Genomic DNA, 20,509 nt, shown 5'->3' with positions numbered 1-20,509 from the left:
GAGTCAGAGACTTAACAATGAGGGATACATACAGTGCTATTTTTTCCTGAGGTCCGGCTTACTTGCCTGCTCCCTTCTGTTCCTGCTCTGCTGGATGGGGGGGGGGGGGGGGGGCGCCAACCGATAGTCTGCAGGGGGGCACCAGAGACCCTAGGCACGGCCCTGTTTGAGACCAGGTAGCCCCCCCCCCCCCAACAACAACTTTATCATTGAAAGAGAAAGGGACATTCTTTATGCTGTTAGAAGGGATGGAACTGCTCCTGTATGAGGAAAGGCTAAAGAGGTTAGGGCTCTTCAGTTTGGAAAAGAGACAGCTGAGGGGAGATATGATTGAGGTCTACAAAATCCTGAGTGGAGTAGAGCGGGTGGAGGTGAATTGGTTTTTCTCTCAATCAAAAAGTACAAGGACCAGGGGACACTCAATGAAATTGCATGGGAATACTTTTAAAAGAAATAGGAGGAAATATTTTTTCACTCAAAGAATAGTTAAAAACTCTGGAACTCATTGCCAGAGGATGTGGTAATGGCGGTTAGTGTATCTGGGTTTTAAAAAGGTTTGGACAAGTTCCTGGAGGAAAAGTCCATAGCCTGTTATTGACATGGACATGGGAGAAGCCACTGCTTGCCCTGGGATTGGTATCATGGAATGTTGCTACTAATTGGGTTTCTGCCAGGTACTAGTGACCTGGATTGGCCACTGCTGGAAGCAGGATACTGGGCTGGATGTACCACTGGTCTGACCCAGTATGGCTGTTCTTATGTTTAGCTCACAACTATGTCAGTGGTTCTGAGCGGAAGGGACTTTTGAGATCTTGAATGCCTAAGAAACTACATTTTTCCAGTCAGTCCAATAGAGAAGCATTACAGCCTACCAGGATTTCCTGTACCACCTTCTGAAACATCTGTCCGGGCACCTTATCAAAACTCTCTCGAGCAATGTTAACTACTGACCTCTGAACAAAAGCAAAAAACTAGCTATAGTTTTCATCACCTAGCCGTCTTATTTATCTACTTGTCCTTTTACATCACTGAGGTATTTTTACCAACAGACTTGTAAGTGGCATTGCAAATGTGTGTATTGGTGTCAGTCACTGAAATTTAACGCCTGTTTGCTTTATCGTTAGCAACACAGTACTGAAAAGAACCAGTTTTCTCCTTTCTCTATACATATAGCGGTAAATTCACGAAATGGCACAGAAATGTAGATGGAAGAAGGCTCAGCAAACAAGGGGACTTGAAAATGTAGAACGATGCTTTAATTCATATAAATATGACATATGAAATAGTTTGTGGTCTATGTTGAGCAGTTTAAATATACTGCAGAGGAGATTTCCTTTTCTCTGTGATCTTCCTAGGGTTAATTGTTTACAGTGGATTATTTTGAAACATGCGCGTTTCTGTTCATGGTCGTTTTAAAGACCAACTGAGACTATGTGTTGCTGTTTTTGTACCCACTTATAAAAGTTAAATTTTTGAGACTCCTGAGGCAGGCACTTGTAAGCCAAAACACGGTGCCATGTTGAGTCTTTCAAGGAACAATAGAAGAAAAGACTTTTACACTGTTAAGGACTATTTTATATGTCATATTTATATGAATTAAAGCATTGTTCTACAATTTCAAATCCCATTGTTTGCTGAGCCTTCTTCCGTTTCCCGTTTCTTATTTTTTTTTTGCTTGTTTCCTTGTAAGGCATTCCTGTGTTCAGCCACCACGTGGTTACAGAAATATAGATGTCGGGATGATGCCCACTACGTGTGAATTCTAGAACACCAGTTCTGCAGAACTGTTGTTAAGAGAATACTAACAGTACTATAAAAAACCAGGACAATTGCTACCAAATCTTATTTCTTTTTTACTTTTTTTCTCAAAGATATTTTTAGGAAGAGTACCCTCAGAAATATCCACTATCTTTGGCAATTAGTAATGACTGTTGCCCAGTGGTATAGCACTTCATTCATTGGGCTACTCTTCTTTTAACACCATATTAAGTGCTCTTAGTGTCACTTGTCATTGTGCCTTTCTAAAACCTTCACTAGCTATGGCCAATTGCCATTTTGCTAAAGTTACAAGATCAATAATTGGAACTCGATGCTCAAGGCTGTCAAAGAGCAAAAATAAATAACTTCCCCAGGGGAAGGCAGTCGCTGCTGATTACTACCCAGTTAGCACTTAGAAATTAGAATTACCACCAGGGGCACACGGTAGCCGGGTGGTAGTTTTAATTTGATGTTCATTGTACGCGCATAGGCGCCTACGAGTCTTAGTAAAATGGCCCCACAAATGCCTATGTGGCATAAATGCACAAGAGGCGAGTCTCTTTCAATTAAAAGGAAGTTCTGGAACGAGGGGGCATAGGATGAAGGTGAAAGTGGGATAGACTCAGAAGTAATCTGAGGAAATACTTCTTCATGGAAAGGGTGGTGAATTTGTGGAATGGCCTCCCAGTAGAAGTGCTGGAGATGAAAACAGTATCTGAATTCAAGAGAGCTTGGGACAAGAACGTAGGATCTTTAAGAGAGTGAAAGGGAGATTAGATGGCATGGATGAGCAGACTGGATAGGCCATATGGTCTTTATCTGCTTCATTTTTCTACATATGCACTCGTCTACATGTGTAGCCTACTTCAAGTCTCCACTGTGTTTCTGTAATGGGGTAAATAAGCCCCATGAATGGCTTGGTGGTATTAAGCTAGACTTATCAGATGACTTCAGGTCATAACATATAGGCTGAGCCATTTCTGGTTTTGTCCCCATTGCCTACATGGCTTTGTAGTTCTAACTTGACGTAAAAGCTGAAGTACCAGTCCACGCATGCAGCAGGAGAAAACCAGGACTGGCTCAAACTGCCCTTCATGACCTGGAACTATCTAGTAAGGGAGAAGTAAAAGAAGGAGACTCAGCTGCCTCCAGTTAGGAATCATGAGCCAGACAATGGACAGGATCTTGCTTTCAAAAAGGCGGAAAATAAATCCTAATAATAAATAAATGATTGGTGAAGAGGGACAGAGCAGGAATCTGAATCGGTTGTGCGGTTGGCTCTCTCCCTATGTGCATTAAAGCTGCTGAACGCTGTATCCTGCTGGGACCTAAACTTACTGTGATTTCAATCATTTTCAATTTCAAAGGGTGCAGAGCTGCAGTGAGCCAAAACTGCTCGCTGTTTGCCACACAGCATTCCAATGGTGGCCAGTGGCAAAGTGAAAGCTGAGCACTAAGCCAGCACTGGCTGATCCTACTTTGACCGTGAGCCCACTAGGGACAGAAAAAGTACCTGCTGTTCTGTCCTCCGACAGCCTCGCACTAGTTTATAACATGATCCTAAAATGTGTGTGATGCTTTTACTGTTATTCTCAGTTCTAAGGACTATCATTGCTGCAGTTTCTCACTGCAGAGATACATGAGCAATGCACTGTGGGTAATGTAGTTCACAGGCAGTGCAACCACACTTGCTTGGCTGTGTAAGGACTCTTACCATTGGTTGTGAGGCTGCCCGGACCTCTTCTCTCTCTCTGCCAAGCTTGGCTCTTTTGTTTTCCTGCTATCATTTCCTGGTCATTCTCACTATCTCTGTCATGGGAGGTCAGACAGGTATGACCTTTCCCTCCAATCTGGCAGGCTCTGTCCCCATTGGTCTCTACCTGCTCCTCCCTGAACCCACGTGAAGCCTCAACACCTCTTTGTCCCTTCATGCCATGAGGCTTTCCCCCACCTAGCCAGAGACATGGAGCTTGTACCATCCTACTAACAGCTCTGTCCTGCTGAAACTCCCTGTAACGAACCTGGTTTTTTTACCTTGAAAATATCTCCTCTCTAATGAGTTATTGCACATTCCAGTCACCCAGCTTTGGACCATTTCTACCTGTTCAACTACCCTTCCCCCCTGCAATATATCTACTTCTCTTCAGATCTCCACCCCCAACAGCTCTCAGATTAAGGAGTCTCTGTGTCCTGGAGCAGCACCTTAGAACATCTATCTGTGAGTAAATTTTCTGTGATTTATTCAATAAAAGAGACTTCATAAAAATAATAGAGACTTCAGGTGATTGGTGTGCCAAGGTTATACTCCAAGATATTGGGGTCTCAAGAGTCTTGAACACCTGCATATAGTATATGTAAACCACTTTGGTTGTACCCACAAAAAGGTGGTATATCAAATCCATGACTCTTTACTGGGAGACTCTGGTTAAAGGTGGGAACTGAAGCGAGAGAACTAGCCTTTAGTGAAAGGTCTGGACACGTAAGCCTGACCCCAGCCATCAAGCAACAGCAACCTATGGACTGGAAAGGCAAGTTGCCTGTGGCAGAGTGACATCATGCTTGCACTAGTAGGCTCCATACCAATGGCTGCCTTTTGCAATAAAAGCCCATTGAACCAGAGTTTTTTTTTATTTTTCTCCATCCAGTCCTCAGCACCCCAGTAAGCGGCTGGGTTGACAGATGGGGAAAAATTTTTCCAGCCCTACCTGTGCCCACAACAAGCTCAAAGATAGCCCAAGTTGCCCAATGGGGGGGGGGGGGGGGGTCCCCACCCATGCAAGTATGCATGCTCTGCCTCCTCTCCTCTTCCCATGACGTGCTGCTGTGTCTCCTCCTCAAAACGCGACGTGCTGCTGCTACTGCCTGGCTGGTTCCTCCTGCAGAGCGTGATGAGGTCATCAGCTGATGACTTCATCACCCACCTCACCCTCCTATTGATCAAATTTGGAGTCGGAATGAGGCTTGAGATGAACCAAGCCTCATTGGAACTCCAAATTTGACCAATAGGGTGAGAGCCGCCCAAAAAAAGCCTGCCCAAAAAAGTCACAACCAACGACTGAAGAAAAATGCCTGTGGGTGAGTAAAAAAACCCGCCCAATGAGGGGGGTGGAGCAAGATGGCGGCGGTACCATCTGTTCGCATAGGTGACTAACTCAACGCTGCTGGAGTTTGAAATTCTCTTGGTGTTTTATTTTTTTTCCTCATTAAAGATTTTTCCTGGTTTCTTACCTTCACGATGCCGCACACCAAGAGAAAAGGGACCGTTAGACCGGCGGCCCAGTCGGTGCTAACATCAACGCCCGTCCAGCAGAAGCTTGATCAGTTTCTATTGCGACATTCCACTGCTCAGGTTGGAGGCCCTGCTGATATTACGGCAGTAGGAGACGCCGAAATCTTAGGGATAGACACTTCGTTGTCTCCTCCAACTATTTGCCCACCTTTGCAACCGGCGGCGATCGACTTCGGGGGTGAAACGCCGAGACCGGAAGTCGGAGTAGGCATTCTACCGCTGGGCCAGAAAGTCGGTTTGCCTCCCGGGGCTTCCATGCCAACGGAGCCAGAGAGCTTCATAGCTACTCAGGAGAGTCCATTAACATCAACGGCCTCGAATGCAAAGGTTACGCTGGAGACGATATGGGAAGTGCTCCAGCGTTTAGATAATACGATGAGGATTTCAACAAATAAGATCGATTTCCTGACTGAAAAGGTACAAACTTTAAATACTGCATTTGCCACAATGAAAAATGAGGTCAATGAGCAAATAAGCCTTTTGAAAACTGACTCCACCAAATTGAAAGAAACAACTGTAAAATTGATTCAAGATAATACACAGATTCACAATAGACTTGAATATTTTGAAAATTTTAATCGAAGATTGAATCTTCGATTGTTAAACTTTCCTAGGACATCAGTATATTCACCTATGGATATTTTCAAAAGATTTTTGGTGGAAAATTTAAAGTTTGCATCGGATAATATTCCACCATTGAGTAAAATTTATTACTTACCAACAAATAGATCAAATGTTGAATTACAGACTCCGCAAGTTGATATAAGTGTATCAGAACTTTTGGAAACATCTTTGACATCTATAACTAATAGGCAAACCCTTTTGGTATCATTTGTGTTTCAACAAGACTTGGAGCTAGTGAGGAAACTGGCTCTAAGAAATTTACAAAACCCCTTTTATGGGGGGAAAATATGGGTTTTCCCGGACGTTACCAAAAATACACAAAAGCAAAGAAAGGAGTTTTTGACCTTACGACCAGCAGTTCTGTCATTGGGGGCTTCCTTCAATTTAAATTATCCGTGCAAATGCATTGTAAAATATATGGATATAAAATATGTTTTCTTTGTACCGGATCACTTAAAACAATTTATTGCACAAAAGAATATTATGAAAGATGTTTGAAACCAATTTGTATTTTCTTTAGGGAATGTATTGAAGATTATAGTGGTAATATCCGTTAAGCCTTACTTCATTATTATATATTCCTGTTTTCTCCTATAGTTATCGGCACACTCCCCCCGTTATGGTGGTCTAAAACAAGATGCTTTTTTCTCTTTCCTGTATAATTTCTGATTAAGAAAATTTCTTTGTAATCATATTAATCTGTTTTTCTTGCACAAGTATTATAGCTTGTAAATTTGATTAAAAAGATAAATAAAGAATAAAAAAAAAATAAAAAAATAAAAAATAAAAAACCCGCCCAATTCCGCAGGCAAACCACAGAGTAGGCAACCAAGGTAAGCGTCACACTTTGCTGCGCCATTAGAATGATTGAAGTTGGTGCAGTGACCAGTGTTGCCAGGTGGGCGGTTTTCCCACCCAATTGGGCGGTTTTCCGCGACCCGCCGCGGGAAATTTTTGCCTGCGGCGGGTCGCGGTTTTTTGGGCTTCTTTTTCTTCTTTTGCGCGGTTTTTCGGGCGCTTTTTTTCGGCCGCGGGGGGCGGGGTTAGTGACGTTGTGGGTGGGGTTAGTGACGTTCTGCGCGGGGCCGGTGACGGGGGAGGCGGGGCCGGTGACTGTGGAGGCGGGGCCGATGACGGCGGCGGCGGGGTTGATGACGGCGGGGGCGGGGGTGATGACGCGGGGGTGGGGGTGTCAGGGGCGGGGTTTGAGTTTGGGCGGGTTTTGGGCTGGTTTTTGGCCTGGATTGGGTGGGAAAAAAATTTTCCACCTGGCAACTCTGGCAGTGACTGAAAACTTTGCACCAAAACTCCCTGCCTACTGAGGAGAAGGTAAGTTTCTGATTTACACTTTGTCATCTGTGAGTCTTCCACGAAAGCACAGAATATTCTTACAATATTCTTAACCGCATAGGTAAGCTAAACAGTTTCTTGTCTGCTGCACAAAATACAGAGAGCAGTAGATGGGGAGGGCAGGAGGGAATAAAGATAAAAACAAAGCCTCTTAGTCATAATTGTGTATATTATATATACACACAAGCATGTGCTGTGGCAGTTCCGCCCTCGTACAAAGGACAATTATGTTGGATCCATGTGTGTTTTATTTATTTATTTGTTTACTGGTGTATATTTCCAAGAAAGCACAGCTAAGGAAGAAGTAAGCCCTACCGCTTTAATTAAACAGTTAACCAAAGTACTGATGATTTCATTCATACACCGGATATGTCAAAAGAACTGCAAACACAGCCTAACTTCTGTGCCTCCGGAGTCACATCAGCTACATTGATGGAGTCACAACAAAGCAACAACACTGTCTCTCCGCCATCAATGTACTACTGTTCATTTATGGCATCTGGGAGAATTTTGCCTGCGGCACTCCGTGTTCTAACATACTTCTAAATGAACTTTTTTTTTCCCCGTCCAATATGTATAAAAGTTTTATAAAGCGGAACATGCTAGAGCTGGTACTAAAAAAAGATATAATGGTCAGGCGTGGCAGTGCTGTATACTTCCATGACATACACCTAGGCTCAGGTCCCAGGCTCAACTTCTGCTCATTATCCCAGCTAGGGAAGTAGCATGTACAGCAGCTCCTAGGGGAAGGTGTCTTAAGTCATTGTAAAACAGCAACACCTACTGGCCAGTCTTGGCTTGCACACATACCAGGTTCTGGAGTGAGCTGCATCCTGGGGTTCCTACTGCACGACGTAGTCTGGAGGAGGAGGGAGACTATAAAATGGAGCATACGCTTGGCTAGTTGTGAATGATTGCTCTTAGTATCAGAGCCCAGCAGGGTCTGACTGTGACTGAGCTGAAAGCCCAAAGGAGCAATAGGAAATTTGGGGTGCTTCAAAAACTGTATTTCCTTGCTTTACAGTAACATTTTTATGAAACTGTCAGTTTCTTTCATACAAAAACTAAGACAGTAATGAAAATGACTCATTGTTTTCCAACCTGGTAAACTGTTGCAACTTTACTCAGAATGCTATTTAAAATAAACATTAAATTGGCAGAACAAGACATGCAACTTGAATCGCACTGTACTAAGAAGTATTATCACGTATTCTTACCGTCGTCCAGGTATGCCTGGTCCAGATTGGGCTCTTGCTTAACAGTGACTCCTCCAGGTAACGCTTCCTTCTGCTCACCAGCAGGTGGTGCATGTTTTCCAGCTCTTGGGCTTGTGGACTGCTGCTGGATCACTGTAGGGTAAGAACTTGGACTTATTCTCTGAGTTTGGCTGGGCTGGGGCTGACTAGCTCGAGACACGCTGGATGTATAATTCTCACAGCACATTATATGTTGAAACTCCTGATGACTTCCACATCTCAGTGCCTGATTTGATGGAGAATAGTGAATTACAGGAGAAGACTGCTGATTGGTTGATGAGTGGTGGAGGACGGCTGAAGCTTGGCTTGGTGAACCAGTGTGAACCAACACTGATCTGTGAACATCTGGAGAGGCCATCAGATTTGACTGCTGGTAGCCCAGCTGGGTAGGACTGAGGCTCCTGCTTCTTTGGTATGGTAAAGCGGCAGAATTCTGTTGCGGATATCGAGAATCTGGAGGAGATAGACCTGAATGCACTTGTTGACAAGGTGCCACAAGACAGGAAGGAGAATCGTTGACCATTGTGTGCTGCGGATAGTAAGACTGCGACAATGTTCCCAGACCACCAGGCACCGTATTGCTGATTAATGAAGAATTATAGTCATCAATGGGTTCTGTTTTGATCGACGGTACTGGAAGAAAACATTTAGGAGGTATATAAAAATGTGTATAAATAAAGAAGATTAAATAAACAATGATATGACGGTAATTCATTGACTTGTCAGTTGGGTTATAGTTACTTAGGTTGGATTTTCTCAACATATCAATAATGAAACTTGCACAAACCACCATAAAGCCAAACATGCTAATCAGCACATTTATGTTGTTGGATAAATCTCTAACAATTTGGTCATTAAGGGAGGGAATTCTGTATAGGTTGCACAAAGTTGGGTGTTCAGTTTTGTAAACAGATCCAAGATCCAGACATAAAGTAACTGGTGATAACAATCAATTTGTGTTAACAGCCACTTAACTGGCTGCAGGGGCGGACTGACAGGGATCTGGGCCCCCAGGCAATAAGAGGGTCCTGGGCCCCATATCCCTCCCTCTGCCTCTGGGTACCGCATCTCTCCTCCCTTCTCAGATCTAACATCTTTCTTCCCGCCCCCCAGATGCACCTTCTCTTCCTCTCATTCTTTCACCCTTCCCTCAATGCACCAGCTCCACAATCTCTGTCCCCTCCCTCCCTTCTCTAGGTCCAACATCTCTTCTCCTCTCAAGGTCATCTCCCCCTCTCTCTCCCTGGACCTGGATCTCTCCCCTTGCGTTTACCTTAAATATCCCTTTCTCCGCACAGGGCCCTGGCTGTCTGCCACTGACTGGAACCTCTCTGATGCAGCCCACCCTTGAGGAAGCAGGAAGTTATGTCAGAAAGGGGTGGGGGTCATGGCAGGAAAGGTTCAGGTCAGAAGCAAAGAGCCAGGGCCCTATACGGAGAAAGGGGCTTTTAAGGTAAACTGGGGGAGGGGTGTGTGGGTGAGAGAGGGGGAATGCTGGCCTCAGTGACAGAAGGGAGAGAGATGTCAGACACGTGGGAAAGAGGTACTGGGCCCCACAACTGCACTGAGCCCTCGGGTACTGCTCGGTTAGCCGAATGGTCAGTCTGCCCCATGACTGGCAGTCATTAGGAGTTGCATTTGGATCCGCTCTATGACCTAACGTTCACACCTAAGTCTCATAGTGCACAACTTCAACGGAGACATGGCTATGGGTGGGTCAGTTGCATTTCCACAATTTAGGCTGTGCTATACTCCTAACTGCCATTAGTTGAGGGTGAGCATTTATACAAGCCTTTGGCAAACGTAAATCCTTGCACCTACAGCGTGGATCATCCTGGTGCATAACTTTGGGCGATCTATACATAATTCTCCCATAAACCTCTTTGTGATCACAGGTAAATAAATATTCCATGTAGAAAAGGTTCAGCTGTGCCATACCCAATGTGAAATTTGCAAAAACCAAGCCACCAGCCTGATCAGCTCCTGGAGATGAATTTTTACAAAAGAGAAGGCACAGAGGTAAAGAGAGAAATATACTGTTGAAATATACAATGTGCATTTATTAGTGTGTGCTCAATTTGGGAGCCATAAAAAATGTTAGTGCTCCCAAACGGTATGGATGTAAACTAACATATGTACATTCAACTTAGACATGCATATGTACATGCAACTTACAAGGTAGCAAACATGCATAAGAAACTTTCATTAAAAGTATGTGTGGGAACAAACCAAGAAAAAAAAAAAACAAAGCCTAAAAATTTGTAAAAATTCTGAAAAATTTGAAAACAAACGTTTTTGGATGTGCACATCATAAAGAGGTTAATGGCTGTAGCATTGTAAGGCCACTGGTGATTCTGTTATCTGCAATGATTTAAGTTATAAGGAAAACACATTTTTTTCTGATTGCCTGTTCTTTGTGTGTTGGTTGCTTTCTGTTAAGTTATTGTTCTTACTGATCTTTTCCCAAAGAGAAGTTACTCCTCCCTGCTTCCTGTTTTAGATTTCCGCTACTGTCTACAATGACAGCTAGATCTTTTTCTTGTATTTTGACTCCTAAGGTGGACCCTAGTTTCAGATAACTATGATTTGGATTATTCATCCCAACATGCATCACTTTGCATTTGTCCACATTAAATTTCATCTACCATTTGGATGCTTAGTCTTCCAATTTCCTAAGGTCTTCCTGCAATATTTCACAATCCGTATGTGTTTTAAGAACTTTGAATAATTGTGTGTCACCTGCAAATTTAATTACCTCACTTGTTATTATGATTTCCAGACCATTTATAAATATGTTAACTAGCACCTGTCCTAGTAGGGATCCCTATGGCACTCCACTATTTACCCTCCTCCACTGAGAAAAATGGCCATTTAACCCTGCTCTCTGTTTTCTGTCTAATAACTAATTCCTAATCCACAACAGAACATTGCCTCCTATCCCTTGACTCTCTTTAATGTTTTCAGGAGTCTCTTGTGAGGAACTTTATAAAAAACTCTCTGAAAATCTAGATAAACTACATCAACCTGCTCTCCTTTATCAACATGCTTATTCACGCATTCAAAAAAATAAAGCAAATTGACGAGGCAAGACTTCTGTTGGCTGAATCCATGCTGACTCTGTCCCATTAAACCATGTTTGTCTATGTGTTCAGTAATTTTATTCTTTATAATAGTTTCCACTATTTTGCCTGGCACTGAAGTCAAGCTTACTGGTCTGTAATTTCTCAAATCACTCCTGGAACCCTTTATAAAAATCGGTGTTACATTGGCCACCCTCCAATCTTCAGGTACAATGTTTTTAACAACAGATTACAAATCACTAACAGTGGATCAGCAATTTTATAATTGAGTTCTTTCAGTATCCTAGGGTGTATGCCATTTGGTTCAGGTGATTTACTACTCTTAATTTGTCAATTTGGCTCAGTACATCTTCCAGGTTCACTGAAATTTCTTTCAGTTCCTCTGCGCCATCACTGTTGAGAACCATTTCTGGTACAGGTAGATCTCTTACATCTTCTATAAAGACCTAAGCAAAGAATTCATTCAGTCTCTCCTCTATCGCCTTGTCATCCTTATGTGCCCCTTTTGCGCCTTCAAAATCTAATGGTCTCACAGATTCCCTCACAGGCTTTCTGCTTCTGATGTACCTGAAAAAGTTGTTGCTTGTAGCAAGTTTCTCTTTTAGCCTTCTTTATCAATGCTTTGCATCTAACTTGCCAGTGCTTATATTGTTTCTTATTTTCTTCATTCGGGTTCTTTTTCCATTCTTTCATGGCTATTCTTTTGGTTTTAATTGCTTCTTTTTCATCTTTTAACCATGCTGGCCGTCATTTGTTCTTCTTTCCATCTTTGTAAATATATGCAATACATCTGATCTGGGCTTCCAAGATGATATTTTTAAACAACGTCCATCCCTGATTTAAAGTTCTAACTTTTACAGCTGTTCCTTTTAGCTTTTTTTTAACCACTTCCCTCATTTTTATCATAGACGTCCTTGCAACTACAAGGATCATGTTTGTCAGCGGTCTTATTTAATATTTTTTTTGTTGTCTTTGTGTAGACTGTTGAATTGTTTGAACATTGATTTCAAGATATATGCAGATGATATTCAGTTTTTGGTATCTTTTGACATCTCAATAGATGCTACCTTTACCATGCTAAGATTATATTTACAATCAATTCAGACTTGGATGAAGGCAAATCTATTTAAAATTGAACGTGGCAAAAACTCAGATTCTTTTACTATCTAATTTTGAAGATATAAATGTGCCTTTAGAATTTGTTTTGGTTCTACAATTAAGATTTTACATAAGATTCAAAATTTAGGGGTGATAATGGATTCTGCTTTGAATTTAAAATGGCATGTGCAAAAAAGTGATTAAAGATTTTTTTTTTGGAAATTACATGTATTGAGAAGATTAAAAACTGTTCTCAGACAAAACAACTTCAGAAAAGTGATTGAGTATTATTACCCCGTGTTTTGACTAATATAATGGATTGATGATTGGTTTAAAAAAGACACAGTTACAAGCTTTACAAGCAACTCAAAATGCAGTTGCAAGGGTGATAGCAGGAAAATCCAAGTTTGAACACATCGCTCTGATATTGAGAGAGCTACATTGGTTACCAGTTGAACGGAGAATTAAATTTAAGGTGTTAAGCTTCATTTTCAAGACTCAAAATAGACTAGCGTCTCCTGTGCTGGCATCAAAACTGCATGTGTATCAACCTAGATGATCATTGAGATCTGGAGAGCAATATCTGTTTGATGTGGCATCCTATTATGTTATTAGATTGGAAGAATATAGAAATAAAATCTTCTATATTGCTGGTTCAATGCTTTGGAATAAAATCGCAAAATGATTGAGAGAAGTTGAAACTTTGATTTGAAGAAAGACATTAAAACATTGATATTCATTGAGGCTTATGGGGAATCTAGCCTGTTGATATGAGAAGCACAATAGAATAGTGAAAATGATATATACTGTAAAGTAGATTGTGTCTCTGGAGTTGTCTGTAATGTCGTAAAAATTATATGAAGTGAATTATTGTGTATGTAAGGTTGTAATCTGTCTAGAACTTTTGGCGACGTGCGGAATAGCAATGTTTTAATTAATAAATAAATGCATGCTGCTACAGTAGATTTGTGACTTCACTCCAGATATTAGCTGAAATTTGATCATGTTATAATCACTGCTTCCCAGCGGACCCAACACCATTACCTCTTGTACTATGCCCTGCATTATTTTTTGGAGGGGGGGGGGGGATATCTTTATTGTGTCATGAATATAACAACTCAATACACCTAGTTTGATCTGTTTTTGCATGTTTGACCGAGGGTGGTCTCGGCCCTGCATTCTATTAAGAACTAGATCTAAAATGGCTCCCCCTCTTGGTGGTTCCTGGACCAGTTACTCCAACAGCAGTCATTTATTACGTCTAGGAATTTTACCTCTCTAGCCCACTTGCACTCTTATCATTGGGTTGGTTCCGCAATCTTGCTGTTTCGATAGCGCTGTGGCAAGCAGATTTTGTAGGATTCTGAGAGGATCATACAGCCATCTAACCTCCTATACCCAGTCTCGGTTTTCATCCTCACATATCAAGATCCTCTGTGGTCAATTTTCAAAGGGTAATTCTATAACTGAAAACCTATATTTACATGTGTCTACTCTCATGGGAAAAAAAAACTGGTGGCTCTTGACACTGGAGCAGGGTGAGACAGCAAAGAAGGTGCAGAAAGTTTAAAATAAACTATGCATAGGTAGTTGTGGGCAGGGTATTTGCATCTGCAAATGATATGAGTAGGCATATAATTATGGGCCCCACCAAGGAAGGAATTCTCAGTTGGAAACACCTCAGCAAATCTCACTTTGAAAATACATTTGTAGACCATGAACACAAGAACCCCCTGGTCCACAAGCTCTGCAGGGGAGATTAAAAGTTAACTTCCCAATTAATAACGTATTCCATTCAATCCCCCTTTGATTTATAGTTACCAGTGTTGTTTTTCTAGCAAAAAAGGTGCCGGCACTCAAATGCTAGGCCACCCATCAGGAGTGGGGTAATCACCGAGGGACCCACCCCATAATAGCCAGGCCACTTGCAACCAGTCATAGAATCTATGACAAGACAGAATTGGTGTGTAGAGCCTGAGCTCTTTCATTAAAACTCCATTTTAGCAGACAATGGAAAAGGTGCCGGTACTCAGTACCCCCTCAAAAAAGCCCTGATAGTTACTAAGAAGAAGCTTCATACAGAATGAATGAAGTCTGCCTTATTGGGTATGCATGTTCAATAGGAGTGGATCAAAAATTAAATTATACAGTAGTCAGAATCCTTTGGATCCCCTTGAATGAACTCATAATTTGGTATGGGTAGGACACTAAAAGGGGGAAAGGGAATGGGACTTAATACACAGCCTTTCTGTGGTTTTTCCAACTACATTCAAAGCGGTTTATATATTATATACAGGTACTTATTTGTACCTGGGACAATGGAGGGTTAAGTGACTTGTCCAGAGTCACAAGGAGCTGCAGTGGGAATTGAGCCTAGTTCCCCAGGATCAAAGTCCACTGCACTAACCACTAGGCTACTCCTCCACTCCACAAAGGGACTGATAGTCAGTGGGAAATAACCAGGTAGGAGAGGCTGCTGACTGGGTGACCCCCAGATTTTCAGTGACACCTACTTGGATAGTACTGCTGAAAAGTTGGGCAGATTGCCACAGCACTGTCTGGTTAGTGTTGTTGCTTGTCTGGGACCAAATCAAAGAAATAAACTAGAAGGAAATGAGGTTCTCACCCAAAGACAATTACCTGGGAGATATGTAAAATGCTGAGGCTGGCTTCTTTTCCGTTTTCCGTTTATCACGTAGAAATTCACCTTGATAGGCACACGGCTGTGCTTATTGCGATATTCCGGAACCTCTACAAAAAGCATGCTCTGAAACAACAATGGAAGATACATAGTTACACAGTACAAAGGGGTCCTGCGCTGGCATCAGTGTGTGTTTTTGACGTGCGCTGAGGTCCCCCTTTAACACAACGGGTGAAAGGCTGTTTAAAAAAAAAAAAGAAATGGCCATATGGCAAGTGAAGCACTGGCCGCTTGGCCATTTCGGGAGGGAGCCCTTACCGCCACCTCAATGGGCTCCCATGCTAACCCGACGGTAACTAGGCAGTGCACAACACTGTCCAAATACCACTGGGTAAACAACAGCGCTACAAAAATAAAATATAAAAATATTTTTATAGCACCGGAAATGGAATGTGCTGGGGGTGGGAACTATCGCCAGCGCTTCCTATTTAGCAAGCGGTAAGCCCACATTGGGCTTATTGCTGTTTAGTAAATGACCCCCAGAGAGAGACAGCATGAAGGTGAGATGATTCTCAATGGCCAATGCAGAGAACATGTAGCAAACTCTGGGATGGCACAATGACAAATTTGATCATTTTGGGAACAAGTTCTGAACTCTCTACATTGGGACATATACTTTGGAGACATCTTACCTGCAGATCCTGCACCAGTTTTCAAAAAAGAGTGCCCATGGGCTTTTATTTTGAAACATGCCACAGGGACAAGTACCAGTAGGCACTGGCATTCAGCTTTTATCGTATTTTCAAATCTATATGTGTTGTTTCTTTTACACTGACCTAAACACATCCATGGGAACACTTCCTCTAAATATGGACAGAAATATGTATGATTGGGAGTGTGGCTCAATAGGACAGGAAGATGTCTATGTATATTTATAAAATACTAGCACAAAGCCTATCAAAATCATGCCTAGATTGAAGAGCAGGTGAAAATGTACACAGAGAGGGTATCTGTCAGAACCACCCGACATGAACTTGTGTCGTTTAAAGCTGTGTCAAGGTAATGAAACCTGAAGAACTCTGTGTAACATCTCACACAGACCAGGATGAGCACAGGACCCGCAAGTAATAGCGCCGCCGCCTAACAGTAGGGAAGATGAGGAGTCGGTTTAAAACCCCAACAGGAGCTCCCACAGTGCCCCCAGAAACTGCTACCGCAGCAATCCACCCAAGGTACGAATAACGCACCATCCAACCCAGACTATCGGCCTCGAATTCACAGAGTACTGCAAATGACTCTTAAACCACCACCAGCGTGACTGAGAGTTCATCAAACACCATATATTTTACACACCACACAATCCATTGCGATCCTGAGCCAAAGCCACCTGGACTAGGGTCATTTCTCCTGATAACCTCAAACAACACAAGAGCAGACTGGAATAAAGCCTGCACATCAGAAGATTCTCTGCTTAAGGAATTCCTATCCAGGTAATGCTGGAATCTCACAAACACACACACACAAAGGCTATTAAAAAACAAACAAAAAAAACAGGGCCCAGGTAACACCACACTCGAAAGAGGAAAAATGTAGATAACACAAATTCTAATAGGAATATCAACCCTAACGCTAATAACTACCAAGGACGCCCTAACTCAAGATGAAAATAACAACAAAAACGTCACCCAATAGGAAGAGCCGTCTTCTTCCCAGGCAGAGCCCAAACAGATGGACGGGGCACACCAAATAATGAAAACCGTTTAATCAAAGTACAAACACAACAGAGGGCCAGAAAGGAATCCAAAAAACATACATACCAAAATAAACATCAACTAAAGAAAATAACCATAGTTACACTACCAAAGGATGATTACCTACCAATACCAGTGGGTTACATTAACACCAGATCAGTGGTAAACAAAACAGAAATAATTAAAGACTGTATAACCGAAGACAACCTTGGACTGGTTTTCCTCAAGGAAACGTGGCTCCACGACAAAGAAGACCCTTTTTTTCTGGATCTATGTCTGCCAGGCTACAAAATCTTACACTGGACCAGAAATTGGAAGAGAGGGAGGGGGATTGCACTAATCTACTGATCCTTTTTAATGGTAAAAGCCATCAGGTCAATAACACCTCAACTAGAAATGATCTCAATTAAAATCACAGACCAAACTCTACATAATGAACTGTGCCGCATCTTACTCTACAGACCCCCAGGAAACTGGAGAGTGACCCAAAAAAACTTCATATCAAATATATGTGTAGCCAACCCTAACACCATGTTAATTGCAGACATTAATCTCCACATAGATGACCAGAACACAGCTCCAAAGACTGCAACGAATTCCTTAAGCTCTGGGACTTCCAGCAACCATCAGTGACCACAAGACATGTCAAAAGCCATGCCATAGGCCTGCTAGCTTACAGATTCTCACAGGACAACAACGTCAAAATACAGAAACTCCATGGTCTGACCATTTCAAACTAAACCTGAACCTATACTGGAAAAAACACAAGATCTCACCAACAAAAACACAAACTCCATACAAATCACGAGGAAATATTGATGCAACCACAATTTGGACTGCTATGTATGAAGATCAATGGTCACCAATGACTAATAAGGAAGAATTCCTATCAGAATGGAATAAGAGAAGCACTAACATCTTGGATGTCATAACATCAATGAAATCAAAAGCTGGACAGAGACGCAAAGCAGACTCATGGTACGACGAAGAACTGAAAGTGGGGAAAAAACCCTTTTGTAGAAGACTAGAATGGGTATGGACAAAAAACAAAAATGAAATAAAACCATGTGGGGAGAAGTGCATAACATGTATAAGACCAAAATGAGACAGGCCAAAAAGAAATTCTACAAAGAACATACAGGATCAGACTATAGAGACATGAAGAAACTATAGAAAAATTATAAATACTCTTAACACCAAACCCTTGACGACAGCAAATGAGGAACCCCTGTCAGCAAATGAACTCACCAGATTCTTTGAAGAGAAAACCCTTAAACTAAGGAACAGCCTAACACAGGACGACACAAACTTTGAAAACTTCATAGATGAACTTGATCGACCCACCAGAAGAAGCCCCAGTGAATAGAACAAGGACCAACTTCACACAACCCACAAATGAGCTAGTAGCACAAGCGTTAAGAAAATTCTTCTCCGCCTACTGCATGCTAGATACATATCCCTATTACGTACTAAAAGTCGCTCCTGACCAACTCACCTCCCAACTGAACTACACGTTTCAGGAGGGCATATTTTCAATGGAAAAAGACAACATACTGCTCGAACCAATCCCAAAAGATGACAAGAAAAACATCAAGGATGCATGCAAGAACTTATCTCGATAAGGCCTGAAATACAAATCCTCATACTCAACCAACTTCAAATACATTTGCCCTAAAATATAGAGCACACTACTAAAAGCCCTAAAAAGCATGAACAACTACTTAACATTCTGAAAACACCTGAAAGCATACCTTTAGAAAATTCTTCTTCAGCGAACCCACATACTCAAATTGACCAGCAACAACAAACCACGATACTTGCTCACTAACAGAACTGAACAAAACAAACGCTATATTCTAAACTGCTATGGAATATGTCTGAGTTAAACTGTAAGCCACACTGAACCGACAACTTGACTGGAAAATGTGAGGTACAAATGCAGAAATAAATAAATAAAATAAATAAATACATTTCCTGACGCAGCTTTAAGCGAAACATGAACATGTTGGGTGGTCCTGAGAGAGAGAGACTATTTTTGACATAAGTACATATACTTTATATGTATAAAATACTCCTTTCTTTTAATATAACTTAAAGATATAAAAAATATAAAAACCTATGAAGAATTATGGCAGATGCTCATAAATATAAAGAGTGATTGGAGCAAGCCTTCTGATGATCCTCAAACAAACTTTAAAGCCTTAAAAATATTTTATTTAGAAATAGTAAGAGTGTCTACTATCCATTTAAAAAATTACTTTGCAGGGGGAAAGTTGAATGGTAACTAGTAAATAGTGCCAACAACAATTATAGACAGTTGGTGGTTAATGTCAATTAGAAGATAATTATTAAGTTACCCATGTAACTGACAGTATTCTATAACTTGCCTACGTAGCTTTGCCCGCTAAGCACAAGTTTAGAGAATTGGGGCGTTAGGCCCAGATTGGTGGTATCTACAATGTAAATGCGTCAGAATAACATGCATAGCGCTATTCTATAAACCATGTCTACAGTAAGACGCAGTTTATAGAATAGTGCATAGGCTGGGGGAACACACTTCTGTTTACGCATGGCCATTTACACCACTGAAAACCTGGTGTACATACCTGTGCCTAAATGTAGACACATTCCCCCAAATTCTATAATGCGTGTAAATTTCAATAATGCCCCCAACATGCCTACACTCTTCCCATGTCTGTGCCCCTTTTTCAGCTAGGCGTGCTGGAATTTATGCACACCTCTTTTTAGAATATGCCTAAAAAGAAGCACACGTGAAATCCAATTATAGCCAATTAGTAATGATGATCGGTTGTTATTGGCCAATTATTTTTGCTGATTTGGTTTGTTACTTAAGCGAGTAGTGCACGTGAATTTAACACAAACTACTCTAGAATCCGGCCCTTAATGGTTTATAGAATTACCTCATCTGTGTGCTTTTAACTATGCCGAGATCAATTTTTGGACACAAGTTGGCACATCTAAGGCAAGAGAATTAGGAAATTTATAGCTGCTGCTTTACTCTCTGTATTGCAACCCTTTTAAAATATAGATAGTGCTTGCATAGCCGGGAATTGCACAGATAATTTACTTGTAAGAATAAACAAGTGTTGCCAACTTATTATAAATATAAACCGGTCGTGCATCTTAATTCTTGATAATGCAAAGCCCGCTGCAGAAGTGGATTCCGCCAATAATGACCAATACTCTGCATACTGTCCGTTGATGAGGTCATTTGTAGCTTTACAATGAGAAGCAGGAAAATGACAAAAGGCCAAACCGCATAAAAGAGAGGTCAGTTGTTAGAAACGTATGGCTCGTAAACATTTAGGAGCAGAGAAAGGGCTTAGGAAATCCGGCTCTGAAAGCTTCAGTAGATGCAGTCTCCCTGATGGGTTAAAAAAAAAATGGGGAGGGAAACAGGAAACCAGGCTGATGTGGACTGTAATCTAGCACTAAATTTAACTTGTAAGTGTGCAAGTGTATGTTAGCTTGCAGGCTATACTTACAGGCTGGCTCTTATCTTTGTCCACCGTTGCCTCCATCTCCCAGATCTGCTGACCATCTAAAGTAACAGCATTTATATATTAGTATACTCAGAACGGAGTATGTTATATTCATTTCTGTGCTTTCTTAATGAAGGTGTACCTTTACTTTTCAAAACT

At 41.6% G+C, this 20,509-nt stretch overlaps 1 protein-coding gene across 3 annotated transcripts in view; it reads right to left on the bottom strand.

Moving 5' to 3' along the window:
• Window positions 1-20,509, bottom strand: part of NFATC2 (nuclear factor of activated T cells 2) — a 216,352-nt gene that overhangs the window by 53,728 nt on the left and 142,115 nt on the right. For all 3 annotated transcript variants that reach the window (XM_030213066.1, XM_030213065.1, XM_030213064.1), the window contains exons 7-9: window positions 20,354-20,409; window positions 15,096-15,222; window positions 8,239-8,910 (exon numbers count right to left, since the gene is read on the bottom strand). In XM_030213066.1, the coding sequence (XP_030068926.1) occupies window positions 8,239-8,910; window positions 15,096-15,222; window positions 20,354-20,409 (855 nt within the window). The remainder of the gene's footprint in view (window positions 1-8,238; window positions 8,911-15,095; window positions 15,223-20,353; window positions 20,410-20,509) is intronic.

Source organism: Microcaecilia unicolor, chromosome 8, assembly GCF_901765095.1.
Source record: "Microcaecilia unicolor chromosome 8, aMicUni1.1, whole genome shotgun sequence".
NCBI classification, from domain to species: Eukaryota; Metazoa; Chordata; class Amphibia; order Gymnophiona; family Siphonopidae; genus Microcaecilia; species Microcaecilia unicolor.
Note: the sequence above shows the minus strand (reverse complement) of the source record. Positions and strands in the feature narration are given on the sequence as shown.